The sequence below is a fragment of the Micromesistius poutassou genome (genome assembly GCF_964030765.1).
Source record: "Micromesistius poutassou genome assembly, chromosome: 22".
In the NCBI taxonomy this organism is placed as follows: domain Eukaryota; kingdom Metazoa; phylum Chordata; class Actinopteri; order Gadiformes; family Gadidae; genus Micromesistius; species Micromesistius poutassou.
In genome coordinates this window covers 6,057,502-6,072,501 of record NC_140292.1, presented here as the reverse complement: position 1 = coordinate 6,072,501, position 15,000 = coordinate 6,057,502, and the positions used below count along the sequence as shown (strand labels likewise).

The window sequence follows — 15,000 nt, the reverse complement described above, 5'->3', positions numbered from 1 at the left end:
CTGCTCATGACTTGGTTTGCGTCCGATTTGTTGAGTTGGTTTTTATTTTGCATTCCATTTTTTTTGTCCTTGTCTAGTTTTGTTTTGTTTGTTTTCTGTTGTATTCAAATTTGATTTTCATCATCACTCTCCCCCTTCCCACCCCCCCACCCCACCTTCTGTTCACCTCCCTCCTCCTCCTCCCCCTCCCTCCCCCCCTCCACTCCTCCTCCATCCACCACCTCCTGCCTCCCTGTGCCTCCTCTCCAGACTCTTTGTTTCAGAAGTCATCTGAAGACAGGATTGAATTGGCCCAACCATGTGAGTCCTTCGTTTCATTTGATCATTTTTTGGTGTGAGTTGGTTACGTGTGTTTCCATGTCCCTTCAGAACTCATCGTACTCTCAGTGTGTCTCGCATCACATCCAATGGTTCGGTGTGTGTGCAAACACTGCAAAACACAGACTGCAGATCCCTCCTTTCTTTTTCGAATGACCATCCTTTTCCATCTCTCCATCCCAGAAGATCCTAGTGTGGTTTTAGCGTCGGCGAGAGAAGAAAATCAACAGTGGTTATGAAATCACCTCCTGTTCCCCGAACGTAGAGATCTCTCCTCAAACGCAGCGCACATTCTTATTTTCACACAGAGCTTTCATACAGCCCGTGACACACATAGCACACGGGTCACACAGGACACTTTGAGTTTCAGCTTTTTTCTTGTATTTTATTTTTTCCACCACAGCGCTCCTGGCCCGGTTGCTCCCTGCCAACTTCAGACAGACACACTTTTTATTAGCCCTCGCCCCAAAGGGAGCAACAACTCAGAGCCCTGACTCCTCAAGTTGAACTGCTCTCTCCTCCTTTTCTTTATATATCTCAATGTATTTATGTCTCTCTTATGTCTCCCCCTGTGTGTGTGTGTGTGTGTGTGTGTGTGTGTGTGTGTGTGTGTGTGTGTGTGTGTGTGTGTGTGTGTCTCTCTCTCTCTGTCGCCGTCTCTCTCTCTCTCTATCTCCCTCCTCTCTCTGTCTCTCGCTCCCTGTCTCTGTCTCTCTCTATATCCCTCCTCTGTGTGCATATGTCTCTTGGTCTCTCTGTCTCCGTCTCTTTCTCTCTCTGTCATCTCTCTCTCTCTCTCTCCCTCTCTCTGTCTCTGTTAATCTCTGTCTCTACCCAGAGAACAGAGAATGTTCAATAATCCCTTTCATTTCCATATCTTGAAATGTTCAAAGGGATGTAGTATTCTGGAGTGATACATTTTAATGCACACACTAAGCAGGTTGCTTGCCTTTATCATCAAAGGCAGAATATAGAAGGCGATTGTTGATGTGACCAAAGGGGGTCCGCTTGTGTGTGTGTGTGTGTGTGTGTGTGTGTGTGTGTGTGTGTGTGTGTGTGTGTGTGTGTTGGTGGGGGGGGGGGGACAATGTATGTTAAGTAACAACAGGGTAAATCTGGCACAAAGCAGACAACGTTTACGGAAAGAAAGAATACATGATCCAGTCTTTCATCGTCCCCTCCTCCCTCTGCTTGGTTCTCATGGGCCCATGTCTGTAGAGGAGAGATTAGATGCCCGTATGTATGTATGTATGTATGTATGTATGTATGTATGTATTCTTTGTCAATTATAGGTTAACAATCGACCACACACACTCTTTCAAGAGTGTTTCCTTACTGTTCCTTAAGGTGGTGAGGAGAGCCCTTTACTGTTTGTTTGAGATAATCCGTGAGGTCGCTCTTTGATGGTGGTTACGTAGGTTGGCCTTTGTGACTTTGTTGTGGAAATAAATGTGGATTTGGATCATGTGGATGTATCGGAACAGATTGTACACAATAACACGAGAGTCCTTGGTGTTGAATATATTCCTATTCATACATTACATTCAACACATGGACTTGGACACATTCCCAAAAAAAAGGAAACAACTTCCCCACCCACATTGTGTTCACAGTCCATTAATTATATTGAAATTAGAAACTGCACGCACCTCGATTTCCATCATCTATTAACCGCACAATCGCCCTGCTCTGACCAAGGAATCTTTGAGTTATCTCCTTTTCCTGCCTGAGAACACAACAGACACAGATTGAATGCCATCTGTACCGCACAGAGCCACAAGGCTAATTTGCAACAGCCAGCCACCAGGCATAACCTACATACATTCCCTGTGAACGGACCCATGGCCAATGCTGCCCCCTTGTGGGCACATTACTCCCTGTTCCATCTGCAAGCCAAACCCTGATTTCAACCACATTTTTGGTTTTAGGTGGATAGTGACTTCCTTTTTTTAAATGCAGTATTTAGATTTTTTCATCTTTCTTGATGTTCTTTCGTCCGTGAAACTGCATACCACCACAAGGTACTGCTGCAGGCATCAGACACACACACACACACACACACACACACACACACACACACACAAACAGGAGTTGAGACACAGATGTGCTCACACTCATGCATGTCATTGCACACGTTCTGCTCCTGGCGCTGTAGACGTCTGTGAGCACTTTGCTTTGACTTTCGAGTTAGTGAAGGACATTCTGCTGCACTAATCAAAGGAGTTCCTCCATTGGGAATATTATAGTATTAATTATATATATAAATACATAACATCCTACGGACATGATAAGGCCTGATAAATCATATAGGATTTGTTGGGTGCCCACAAGTCCAAAACACTTCTATTCACCTCCATCAGTGGACAAGAAAGGCGGTGTTATATTTCCTCCAGGGGGGGGGGAGGGTTAGGGGAATATCTGCATTAATCTCCCACGCTGCTACAGGAACAGGAAATGAGATGGGTGATAATGGTTGTTGTCACACCAGCCATCATACAGACATGATGGATGCTCTCTATAGGGACTAATTGCTTTTCATTCTTGTTCTGTCTGTCTCCGTCTATGTCTCGTCTCCCTTTCTGCGCCCCCTCATCTCTCACACACACACACACACACACACACACACACCATTCATCATCGTCATCATCATCCTCCTCCTCCTCTGCAGTGGCGCCCAGCACGGACGACGTGGCTCTGTATGCGGGCGTGGTCATCGCGGTCATCATGTGCCTGGTGATCTCGGTGGTGGTGGCGCTCTTCATCTACAGGAAGAACCACCGAGACTTCGAGTCCGACATCCTGGACTCGTCCGCCCTCAACGGGGGCTTCCAGCCCGTCAACATCAAGACCGCCCGCACAGGTGGGTGTTGGGGGGGGGGGGGACGGAGGGAGGGAGGGAGGGAGAGAGGGAGAGAGAGAGAGAGAGAGAGAGAGAGAGAGAGAGAGACGGAGTGGATTTGTGTGGGTGTGCAGTGTGAGAAAGAGAGAGAGAGACAGAGGTGCAGTGTGTGTGTGTAGTGGGAGATGGACGGTGTGTGTGTGTGTGTGTGTGTCACTGTGTGTTTGTGTGTGTGAGGTGTGAGAGAGACTGCATGACGTGTATATGCCTGTCTGCAACTGTGCGTGTGTGTGTGTGTGTGTGTGTGCACGCGTGTGTACGTGCGTACCAGTGCAGGTCACACTCCTGCGTCGTTGTACTTCAGCTCCCCGTCAGTAGGAAGTACGCTGTGAGTGCTTCCGTTGTTTCCACCCAACAAACCCGCGGCGTGTCAGGCAGGCCGGCTGTTTGATGGAGCCCGCCCCCATGGCATCACCCAGCGAGGAAGACAAGAGTCTTCCTTCCCCAGCTGTGTCTGGCCAGTGGCGTTTGGTGTGTTGTCAGAGCTGATGTGAATCCAAATGTTCCTTTGCTGTGGTGTTAGGCGTGAGGAAGGCATCACAAGCTGTGGATGTGGATGTTGATGTGAGAGCCCTGGCGATGACGATGAGACGATTAATGTGCGCATTGTTGTTGTTGTTGTTGTGATGGGAGACCAATCCCTGCACTAGATGTCATTATGGCGTGATAATAATAATCATCAGAGTGATAATGACGATAATAATAAGCAGGGGGGTGTGTTCAGCTGATATGATATCAGGCGACGTTTCAATGGGCACAGCCAGGTGCTCGCGGCTTGGACGACAATATGAGAAAGCAGCAAAGTTCTATAATATTAATACAATGTATCATTAATACAAGCAGTTGTAATAATATATAACGACAAATATATAACCATGACCACCACTCAAAGGGTGCATGCAGAGCAGAGTGCACGTTCACTCCCCCGTGCTACTCTCATTTAAGCTAACAAACAACCTCCCCAGTGTCGCCTGAACTAAGTTAAATAAGCAGGTTTACTATGGCCATCTGTTGCTCATGAGTCACGGCCGTATCCCACTCTTTTTTGCTGCCTTCAAGTGTCGATACCTATTCTGTCTCCGGGCTCAAGTGGACTTAGAGGAGGCGTGCCTCAGGAAGGAAGAAAAAACAAAGCTGGCTTCTAATGAACTCCGCCGCGCTGTCGTCAGGGCAACAGCTGTCCGCGCGTATTAACAACAAAGCCTTTCAATTTGTCCTGGTTTGGAGAAAAAAAAATAGTGTCTTTTGTTTGAGGTTGAGATGTCGTGTTCCTCTGCCTCGTGACCTCACCTCTTATTTTGCTTTTTATTTAGTTATCTAGTCGTTTGAGCAGACACTTTTCTCCAGGAGTGACTTCCGATGCATGTCATTGAGGAGAAGATAGAGGGAAGGTTAGGTATCTTGTTAATGCTCTCCCTCCTCTTCTCCTTCCCCCCTCCTCTCCCTTTCTTCTTTTTCTTCTCCTCTCCCTCCTTCCACATCTTTCTCCTTCCCCACCTCCTCCTCTTCTCCCTCCCTACTCCTCCTCCTCCACTTCTCACTCCTTTCTCCTCCTCCTTCCTCCTCTTCCCTTCTTCCTACCATCCCTCCCTTCTTCCTCCTCCTCTCCCCTCATCCTCCTCATCTCCCTCATCCTCCTCCTCCTCCTCATCTCCCTCCTCTCCCTCCTCCTTAACCCCCCCCCCTCCCCCCCTCCTCCAGCCGACCTCCTGACCTCGCCCCCGGACCTGACCTCGGCGGCGGCGCTGTACCGCGGGCCGGTCTACGCGCTGCACGACGTGGCCGACAAGATCCCCATGACCAACTCGCCGCTGCTCGACCCGCTGCCCAACCTCAAGATCAAGGTGTACAACTCGTCGGGCCTGGTCACGCCCCAGGACGAGCTGGGCATGGCCGGGGACTTTGCGTCCAAGCTCTCCCCCAAGCTGTCCCACTGCCTGCTGGACGGCAGCGGCGAGGGCACCATGGGCCGCCGGGCCCCCGCCACCCAGACGCTGCTGCGCAGCCGGGACCCCTCCTGCACCGCCGTGGGATCCTTCAACTCCCAGGGGGGCCACCTCATCGTGCCCAACTCAGGTGGGTTGGTGGAGTGGGGTTTGGGTGATGTGGGTGGAGGGGTTTTGTTCGGGGGGGGATGGAGGGGTGTGAGTGGGGGTGGGTGGAGGGGTTGGGTGGGACAGGGGGAGGGGTTGGGCGTGGTGTGGTGGGGGGAAGGGATTGTGTTGAACGGGTGGAGGGATTGGATTGGAAGGGTTTGAGGGGTTTGATGGCGTGGGTGGAGGGGTTGAGTGCGGTGGGTTGAGGGGTTGAGTGTGGTAGGTGGAGGAGTTGAGTGCAGTGAGTGAAGGGGTTGGGTGGGGTAGGTGGACGCGGTTTGGATGTAGAAGTGGTTTATTTTTCTAGAATAACATCGATGAAGTCCATACAGAGTATATTGCATATTTATAATCAATCCAGTAGCAAAAAGTGTCATTGTGGTGAGTGCATTATGCAGGCTGTAGAAACCGAATAAATTACGCATTCTCAAATATTATCATAACCCGTCCAGACCATTGTAATTCTATCTGACTGTTGGCAGATTCGGTTACGTCTTACTGTCATCACTCGGTGATCTGTTCGCGACGTTCAGTTGAATCAACATACATGTGGTATTAATGTAGAGGAGGAATTAGCATACACGTTGTGGTGCCATACACGTTGTTTTAATATACATACATATAGAGGTCTCGGGAAACCCGTTGTCTGCAACTCTGCGGGCCAAAATGATTGCCCAGATGCATGAAAAACATTTGAATTCATAGGAATATGTAAAACCTTATGTAGTAAATCAAAGCATGGCTTACCCCCACACACCCCAACACACACACACACACACACACACGCACACACAGACACACACAGACCAACAGAGACACACACACACACACACGCACACACACGCAGAGCCAGGCTGATGGATGTCCATGTGTGTGGGAACTCGCATTAGAGAGACAGAGCAGGAGAAGCAGTGGTTTAATGTTTCAGGAGCGGCTTTGTGCTAGCAACGCTGTCCTCACTTCAAACAAGCGCAGACATTTTTGGTGAAACCTGCCACAGACGCACGCTGACAGGCGTAGCAGAACTCGCTGCGACAGTGAAAAAGAGACTCGCAAATGCTCAAGTTTCTTAAGTTTTTCATTTTCTTTTTTTCCCGTGGATTCCTGTAAAACATCTTAACCGGTGGTAGTGCTTAGCCGGCTTATCGCGTTACATAGCGGGAGTGTGGAGGGGGGGGGGGGGGGGGGGCCTGAGTATATTTGCCATCTGATCTGTGTGTGTGTTTGTGTGTGTGTGTGTGTGTTTGTGTGTGTGTCTGTGCGTGTGTAGGTAATGACTTTTTTTTGCCACTGACTGTCTGGGCGGTTTGGTATTTTACATCATCCCCCCCAAATGCGCTTCCGCCGAATCTCTTTGAAGTCAGGGTTTGAAGGTGGGGTGGAGTTAGTAATCCCCGCAGTGGACTTTTGATTGCTTTGCTAGCTAGATAGCTAGTGCTCGCAGTAGCGCTGTAGTCCTGTCTGTCAACCTTTAGAAAAGTTCAGCGGAAGGACATGGGGAAATCAATGAGACCATCTGAGAACCGCCGGCAGACAGGCAGACAGACAGACAGACGGACAGACCTGTTCATAAGAGAGAGAAGTAGGCAGACATGAATGAAAAGGGAAATGGAGAGAGAGAGAGAGAGAGAGAGAGAGAGAGAGAGAGAGAGAGAGAGAGGGGGAAGAGAGAAAAACAAGAGTGCACAGGCCACCATATTAAGTTTGTGATGGAAAAATTTAAATCATACTCGAGGATTATTGATTTTGGAAATGAAATGCCATATGCCATATGACAAGACATCAATGTGGATATATATTTATATGGGAATGAGGGAACCACAATTATTTTACTTGTCAATAGAAAGGCTGCAGTCCTGTTTGGCCTATCATATGCCTTAGAGCACTATGAATGTTGAAAAATAAATGGGAATTTATGAAATTCATAATAAATTAACAAATAGTCATTTTAGTTTTTTGTCACTCTGTTTAAGTTATAAACTTTATGAATACCCATCACCCCCTTAATTGAAAAGATTTTGACGGCAAATACATTTAACAATCATTTCACAAGCACACACTTACTCTTTTGCAGGCTTTGCATGGATCAGAATGGTATTGGTATTCATCTACATACAGACTATGTTAGGTTAACTTGTACTGATGTGGGTTGTGAATTGTTGTAAGTCGCTTTGGATAAAAGCGTTTGCTAAATTCCGTAAATGTAAATGTAAATGTACTGATGTATATATTTGTTTCTTTGTGTATGTGGGTGCGTGCCTGTGTGTGTGTGTGTGTGTGTGTGTGTGTGTGTGTGTGTGTATGCGTGCCTGTGTGTGCGTGCCTGCCTGTGTGTGTTTGTGTGCGTGTGTGTGTGCGTGCCTGCCTGTGTGTGTTTGTGTGCGTGTGCGCGTGCGTGCGTGTGTGTGTGTGTGTGTGTGTGTGCGTGTCTGTGTGTGTGTGTGTGCGTGTGTGTGCAGGGGTGAGCCTCCTGGTCCCGGCGGGGGCGGTGCCCCAGGGCAGGGTGTATGAGATGTATGTGACGGTCCAGAGGAAGGACAGCATGAGGTAGGCACACTTCAGGAACACACCACTCCATGGCTCCTCAAGCTATCTGTGTCTTTGTGCCTGTGTTTGTGTGTGTGTGTGTGTGTGTGTTTGTGTGTTTATATCTGTGTGTCAATATTGGCATTTTTGTGTGAGTGTGTGCCTATATGTGTTTGTCCATATGTGTTTGTGTGTGTGTGCGTTCATGTATGTGTTAGTGGGTCTATGTATTCATGTGCATATAAATGTGTGTTACCTTATGTGGGAGTTTGACATATTTACCTCTCTTTCTCTCTCTCTCTCTCTCTCTCTCTCTCTCTCTCTCTGTTTCTCTCTCTCTCTGTTTCGCTCTCTCTCTCTCTCTTTCTGTCTCTCTCTCTCTCTTTCTGATTCTATCTCTCTCATTATCTCTCTCTCCCCGTCTCACTCACTCTCTCTCTCTCTCTCTCTCTCTCTCTCTCTCTCTCCCTCTCTCTCTCTCCGTCTCTCTCTCTCTCTCTCTCTCTCTCTCTCTCTCTCTCTCTCTCTCTCTCTCTCTCTCTCTCTCTCTCTCTCTGCCAGGCCCATGGTAGACGATGGCCAGACTGTTCTGAGTCCGGTGGTAAGCTGCGGGCCCCTGGGGGCGTTGCTGACCCGGCCCGTCGTCATAACGATGCACCACTGCGCAGTGTGCGACGGCCAGCAGGATTGGCTCATCCAACTGAAGGGCCAATCACAGCAGAGCCAATGGGAGGTGAGCTGCGGCTGGCCCGAACGTCACCATAGGCCAATGCAAACGAGCAAAACCAATGGCCAGATTTGTGTGTGCTTTTAGTTTGGATTGACCTGAAATTCATGAATGACACATGGAGACACATTTGCCAAAATGTGTCACCTACTCAACAAGTATGCTTCTCAACACGATTTTTTTTAAAACATTTTATAACCACTTCAAATCACTCTTGAACTATCAATGTCTCTGGTACTATACCTTCTAGTTGTATGCTTGTGTGTTTTTTTTTTTGTGGGTGTGGTAATGTGTGTGTGGGTGTGTGTTTTCGTTCTTTCTTCCTCTTTTGTGGCTTTGACGCTATTCGACGCGTCGACAGCAATCATTCCACAGTTTCACAGTACATCCTCGTAACGACACCCCCTCCTCCCCCCCTCCGAATAAACCCTTAAACAAAGGCTGAAACGAGAAACCTGAGTCCCTCGAGGTTTACTAAATCCGTCCATCATCTCCTCCGCGACGGCCGGTGCTATGAAATTCCTGCTGCTTAGCAACGACCACCAATAAATGTATAATACACGCTCTTAGCGTCACTTCATCTCTCAGGCCGCCTGGCCCTAAACGAGGACCTTGCAGCTCCCGTTCCGTTATAAAGGGTACGCCGTACGGAAATAGCTCTCAGAACGGAGGGAGGAACGAATGGAACGCGTCGTCGGGGCACGTTCAACCCACGTGTGGAACCAAGTGCCTCGGACGTTCCTCACTTGAAGCAAAGTGGAACTGCTGATGTAGTGTTCATCTATTGGTTGGTCTCCAGGGTCAAACCAAAGGGTTTGTTGCTCGGAAGTTTCATGGACATTCCTCACTTCTAGGAAAGTGGGACTACTTATGTATGTGTTCATCTTCTCAGAAGATTTGATGTAGTCTTTGAGTGCTGGGAGGAAGGTCCAAGATACTTCAGGGTCAAATCCTTTAGTTTGATAGGCTTCCTAGAAGTAGGTAATGTCCAAGGAATTCCAAGGAAACTCTGCCATCTTGGGAGTCTTCAAGGCCAAAAAAAAAAAAAACCCTGAAGACTCCCAAGATGACAAAGTTCCCTTGTTATTCCTTGGACAAGCTTCTAGGAAGTGGAACTGCCTATGAGGTTTTTATCTACTCAAAGGCTTTGATATATCTCTTAAGTCTCTTTAGTCCTGCTGTAGCTGTGACCTTATACGGCAGAACGACCTCAAACAGAAAGGAGAGAATTCTGTAATAAAGACGATTTTCTTCTTTTTTTTTTTCTTCTTTGTCGTTCTGTGCGATCCATACCTTGAAGAAAAGGCCTCGCTTTTGTCGTTGACAGGGAAATCTTTAAACCAAATGTTTCCAGGAATAATTTCGACATTCTTATAGGATTTCTCCGCGATGGGTATCTTTTAATATGTCTCCCAGGCACTATAAAAGCCTTGGATAAGAAAAAATATTTGCTTATTATGAACCTTTCGATATTGCACACAATGCCAGACTGAGTGACTTTGATGAATGGCTTTGAAATGGCCAATAAAGCTCAGCGGGAGTGTTTGCGTTTTAACAGAGAAATAAGTATCGATTAGATCTTTGGCCTGTCGGAGGCCCGTGAACGGTAATAATGGGAGCTGACAGGCAAGTTTCTGGCTGCGGCTTCACACCGAGACCATTAAGAAACACATGCGTGTGTGTGTGTGTGTGTGTGAGTATGGGGGCTGCTGTGAAATATTGCTTTTGATGACACGCCGGATCTAAATGCGTATTCATCATGGAACAGAGTGAGTATTCCCGGCGCTCATTAAAGGAGAATTTCTTCATCGTATTACCACCTTGGATCAATTGGTGGTCCATTACTTAAACACAGATAGAGTTGGAAAGGGCTGTGTGTGTGTGTGTGTGTGTGTGTGTGTGTGTGTGTGTGTGTGTGTGTGTGTGTCTCCACGCGCGCGTGTGTGTGTGTGTGTGTGTGTGTGTGCAGATAATGATTAGGAGCTTTGTGGTGCTTTGTGCAGCTAGTTAAGCCGTGATTCATCCCACAGAAGTCAGGGACCAACGGTCACGGATATAAATACAGTAATGATTAGTGTGTGTGTGTGTGTGCTCGCGTGTGTCCAGGCGTGCGTGCCGTGCACCGCCGTCGACCCTCCATGCACACAAAGCCAGCCAGTGGTCATTTACCACTCTGCGGGAATTATCGCCCCGAATAAGTAGTTTCTAGCGTGCTCCCCCTGCAACGGTTAAACAGTCTAATGGCCGCCGTAAAGCGGCCTTAATCACAATAAAGCACTGTAATTCCTCCACTGTCTCTCATCATAATAAGCTGAATTCATGCCTTTGTTACGGCAGCGGCCTGTAGAGTTGGAGGGAGAGAGCGAGAGAGAGAGAGCTGGAGCGATAGGGAGAGACAGAGAGAGACAGAGAGAGAGAGAAACACAAATTAGAGCAATCAACAGAACCTTTCCACAGAGGCGTCCACGTTGGACAAACACAGGTGTCGCTCATAACACTAATTATGGGTCCACTGCTTACATGCAGCAGGGCACGGGGGAGCGGCCTCATCGCCACTCGTTCAGTCTACCCACAATGCCCTGGTCAAGGAGCCGACCGGTCATTAGCGTGGCGAGCGACACCTGTGTGTGTTCTATGGCGACGCCCCCCCGGTGAAGAAAGGGACTATTAAGAGAAAGATTTGCGGCACAATGAAAAAGGTAGTTTGATGTACGATGAAAGAGAGGAATAAAAGACAGTGAGGTTTATGAGGAGGGGGAAGGACAGAGAGGGAGAGAGACAGAAGAGAGTAATGTGGGGGGGGGGGCATGACAGAGTGATAATGATCACTAGGTGTGATGTCCTATCAGTATTCCTTTAACGGCCGCGGCTATTCTGAGACAATAACAACAACAACAACAAGCTAGATATTGCTAATTTGCGTGTACACATTGTCCTTAGCATCAGGGGAGAATTCTCCTGCGTTAACACGAGCAGGTGGTAGCATAAGCAGATGGATAAAGACTTACACTTGAATAAATAAAATCTGAAGCGAGCGGTGTTTAAGATTATGTGTGGTGATTGTGTTTATTACAGGGTGCCGGGTCAAGATACTAAAATAAACATTAAAGGAGGAATTACTCTTTATGCTGCTATCTTTCATTTTTTTATTTTTTTTCAGCCTTTGTTTTGTTGAGTTTGATCATAAAATGGGATAAGAGATCGCCAAGTTTTATGTTGTGGGTTATTATGTATACGATAAACAAAATTACCTTCAGTTTCAAGGACAATCTACCCGGCAATGAGTTCCAGAATAGCAGCGAGCTTGTTCGCCAGACAGACGCCGGTTAAATTATGCACCACCACAAAAGAAGAGACGGCAGTCCAATGTTCATTATTCTCTTTCTTCTCCTTCTCTCTCTTCCTTTTCTTTTGGTCGCCGTGATTAATGTATTCCTGCCTAAACTCTCTTAAAATCTTGAACTCTCTTAAAATTGCACCTAAACATCCTCCATTTTGCATCGAGGCCTTCTTACCAACAGACTTTTTCCCCCACCATGGTTTCATCTCCCGCCTAATTGATTTTCCCGCCCTTTCCCAGCACTAACACCTCCGTTTTGTTTTGTCCCCCTCCCTCTCTCCCGGTTTAAGGACGTGGTGGTGGTCGGCGAGGAGAACTTCACCACGCCGTGCTACGTCCAGATGGACGACGAGGCGTGCCACATCCTGACGGAGACGCTGGGCACCTACTGCCTGGTGGGCCAGCCCCTCAGCGCCTCCACCACCAAGCGCCTCAAGCTGGCCATCTTTGGCCCCGTCACCTGCTCCGCCATGGAGTACCACATCAGGGTGTACTGCCTGGACGACACGCAGGACTCTCTCAAGGTGCGGCGGGGAGGGGTGTGTGTGTGTGTGTGTGTGTGTGTGTGTGTGTGTGTGTGTGTGTGTGTGTGTGTGTGTGTGTGTGTGTGTGTGTGTGTGTGTGTGTGTGTGTGCGTGCGTGCGTGCATGCCTGGGTGCGTGCGTGCGTGACCCTGCTGAATTTGTGTGTGTGTGTGTGTACATGGATATGTGTGATTGGTTGCAGGTGTGCATGGATGCATGTATGTGCTTTGGCATTGATGCATGGATGTGAGTGTTCAACATTTGTGCTGAGTGTGTGTTTATCAGCACAAGCATTTCTGTGGGTTAGGGGGTCTGTGTGGGGGCGCAGGGATTTGTCTGTTTGGCTTGGATGCATATATTTGCTTGCCAATAGATACATGGATGAGTGGGCTTGGGTATGTGTGTGTGTGTGTGTGTGTGTGTGTTGGTGTGTGTCTGTGTGTGTGTGTGGGGGTGTGTTTGTCAGCACAAACATTTCTGTGGGTTAAGGGGTTTCAGTTTTAATGAACTCGGTGTTAGCGGTCTTTCGACCATCCATTCATTCATTACCAGGGATGGATTCTTAACACAGAGACACTCCAAACAAGGAATGTTCATTAATTAGCGCACGCTGTCTTTAGCAGGGGCGTTTAGGACTTAATGAAGGAATGGTTAGCGGTGGTGCTAGTACTAGCATTAGCGGCGGCGTGTGGGCGTAGCCGGGCAGCTGACTGGTGGGAGGCTGGAGAGAAGCAACCTTTTGTGTTTTGAAGAAGGCTGCATGCATTTGAATATCATCTCCATGCATTTAGCGTGGAGCCTCAGATATATGTGTCTGCTGAAGCACATACCAACAGCTACATATTTCCCCTTGTGGGTGTGGGTTTCGGTATGTGTGTGTGTGTGTGTGTGAGAGTACTGTACTTTATCCCTGCGTTGGTTAAGGCTGTCACACTCATGCACGGAAGAGCGACATAGGAGGATAATGGGTATTGGCCAGGATTACTCAGAGAGGTGTGTTGGCCATGGGTATTAGGTTTGTAAAGGGGGAATTATACATGGTAGTCATTCAGCTAAATGGGAAAAGGTCTGTGGAAGGTCTCAGATTATGTTTCTTCACAAAGCCTGCTCAGAGTGCTTTTCATGTACCACACGCAACTTGGATGAGAACTTTTGGTTAAGACGTTATTTAATTCGGATTAAATCGTGTATAATACCATAAAAAGTATAAATGCATTGATTTATGCACAACTGTGTGTGTGCGTTTGTGTGCATGTGTGTACGCAATAAAATCCTGCATGCACAATATTATAATACACAGAATGCGTTGCATTTACTACACTTACCTTCCACATTTCGTTGAGAGAAAAATACAGAATATTTTTTTTATTAAATTAAGTATAAATACATGGATTTGTGCATAACTCTTTGTTTTTGTGTGTTTGTACGTGTGTGTGTGTGTGTGTGTCTTTGTGTCCATAGGAGGTCCTGCAGATGGAGAAGCAGATGGGGGGGAAACTCCTTGACGAACCAAAGACCCTGAACTTTAAAGACAGCACCCACAACCTGAGGCTGTCCATCCACGACATCCCCCACACCATGTGGAAGAGCAAGCTGCTGGCCAAGTACCAGGTACACTGCCCCCTGGAGGCCTCCGCGGGAAGGGGCGGGTGGAGAGAAACATCATTAAGTCCATTCATTCAAAAACACACCAAGCATACTCTAATGTCCCAGGGCTACATCCAGGCCAAGTACATCAACTCCAATGGCTCTTAATCACACGTAGAGTTGAGTCTGCCTCTCAGAAATCGTACTTTCAAGCCCTACACCTCAATGAAACAGGGACATTGGGACAGCCCTTCCCCTAGGCGTCAACGTGCAAAATTGAGGGGTAGGGTAGGTGTAGGTTGAAGGGGTGAATTGGGATTGGGCCTAGGTCTCATAGTGGCCAACGTTTCAGTCCTATTCAAACATTTCTTTTGTATTCCTTTTTTTTTTTTGGGCATTTCCTTTCGTTCTGGCATTTCCCTGCCATTGCTAACTTACTGAATTTGCACACACGACAAACTCGAAACCGACAAACAAAACCTCCCATGCAGCAGGAGATGGAAGGGAACCACACCCTTTCGACTTAGAGGGATACTCCAGACCTACTCCCAGATCATGACTGACCTCTCTGACCTCTGCCCTCCTCCCTTCTCCTCTGTCCACCCCCCCCCCCCCCCCCCCCTACAGGAGCTGTCCTTCCAGCAGGTGTGGGCGGGGTCCCACCGGAACCTCCACTGCAGCTTCGCCCTGGAGCGCTTCTCCCCCGCCACCGCCTCCCTGGCCTGCAAGCTGTGCGTGCGGCAGGTGGAGGGGGAGGGCCAGATCTTCCAGCTGGACACCACCCTCGCCGAGGTACAGGCGCACCGCCGCCCTTCTATTAGCGCTCAGTCGCGTGTGGCCGCGGTCGCAACGGGCTCCCTCTGTCCCTCGTTCCCTAGTCGCTGTAGGGTGAGCACTAGTTGGGCACACTGTGTGTGGTTTCGTATGTGACTGCGTGGCTTGTTACTCTAACTTGTGGTCATTTGTTCCCTAGTCGCTGTAGA

General features: G+C 48.2%; 1 protein-coding gene across 1 annotated transcript in view; it reads left to right on the top strand.

Moving 5' to 3' along the window:
• Positions 1-15,000, top strand: part of unc5cb (unc-5 netrin receptor Cb) — a gene marked incomplete at its 3' end in the record, with an annotated part of 111,155 nt that overhangs the window by 93,532 nt on the left and 2,623 nt on the right. Inside the window, exons 7-14 of the mRNA XM_084486381.1 lie at positions 250-300; positions 2,987-3,178; positions 4,919-5,293; positions 7,773-7,860; positions 8,401-8,572; positions 12,197-12,430; positions 13,892-14,041; positions 14,645-14,809. Of these exons, the coding sequence (XP_084342507.1) occupies positions 250-300; positions 2,987-3,178; positions 4,919-5,293; positions 7,773-7,860; positions 8,401-8,572; positions 12,197-12,430; positions 13,892-14,041; positions 14,645-14,809 (1,427 nt within the window). The remainder of the gene's footprint in view (positions 1-249; positions 301-2,986; positions 3,179-4,918; positions 5,294-7,772; positions 7,861-8,400; positions 8,573-12,196; positions 12,431-13,891; positions 14,042-14,644; positions 14,810-15,000) is intronic.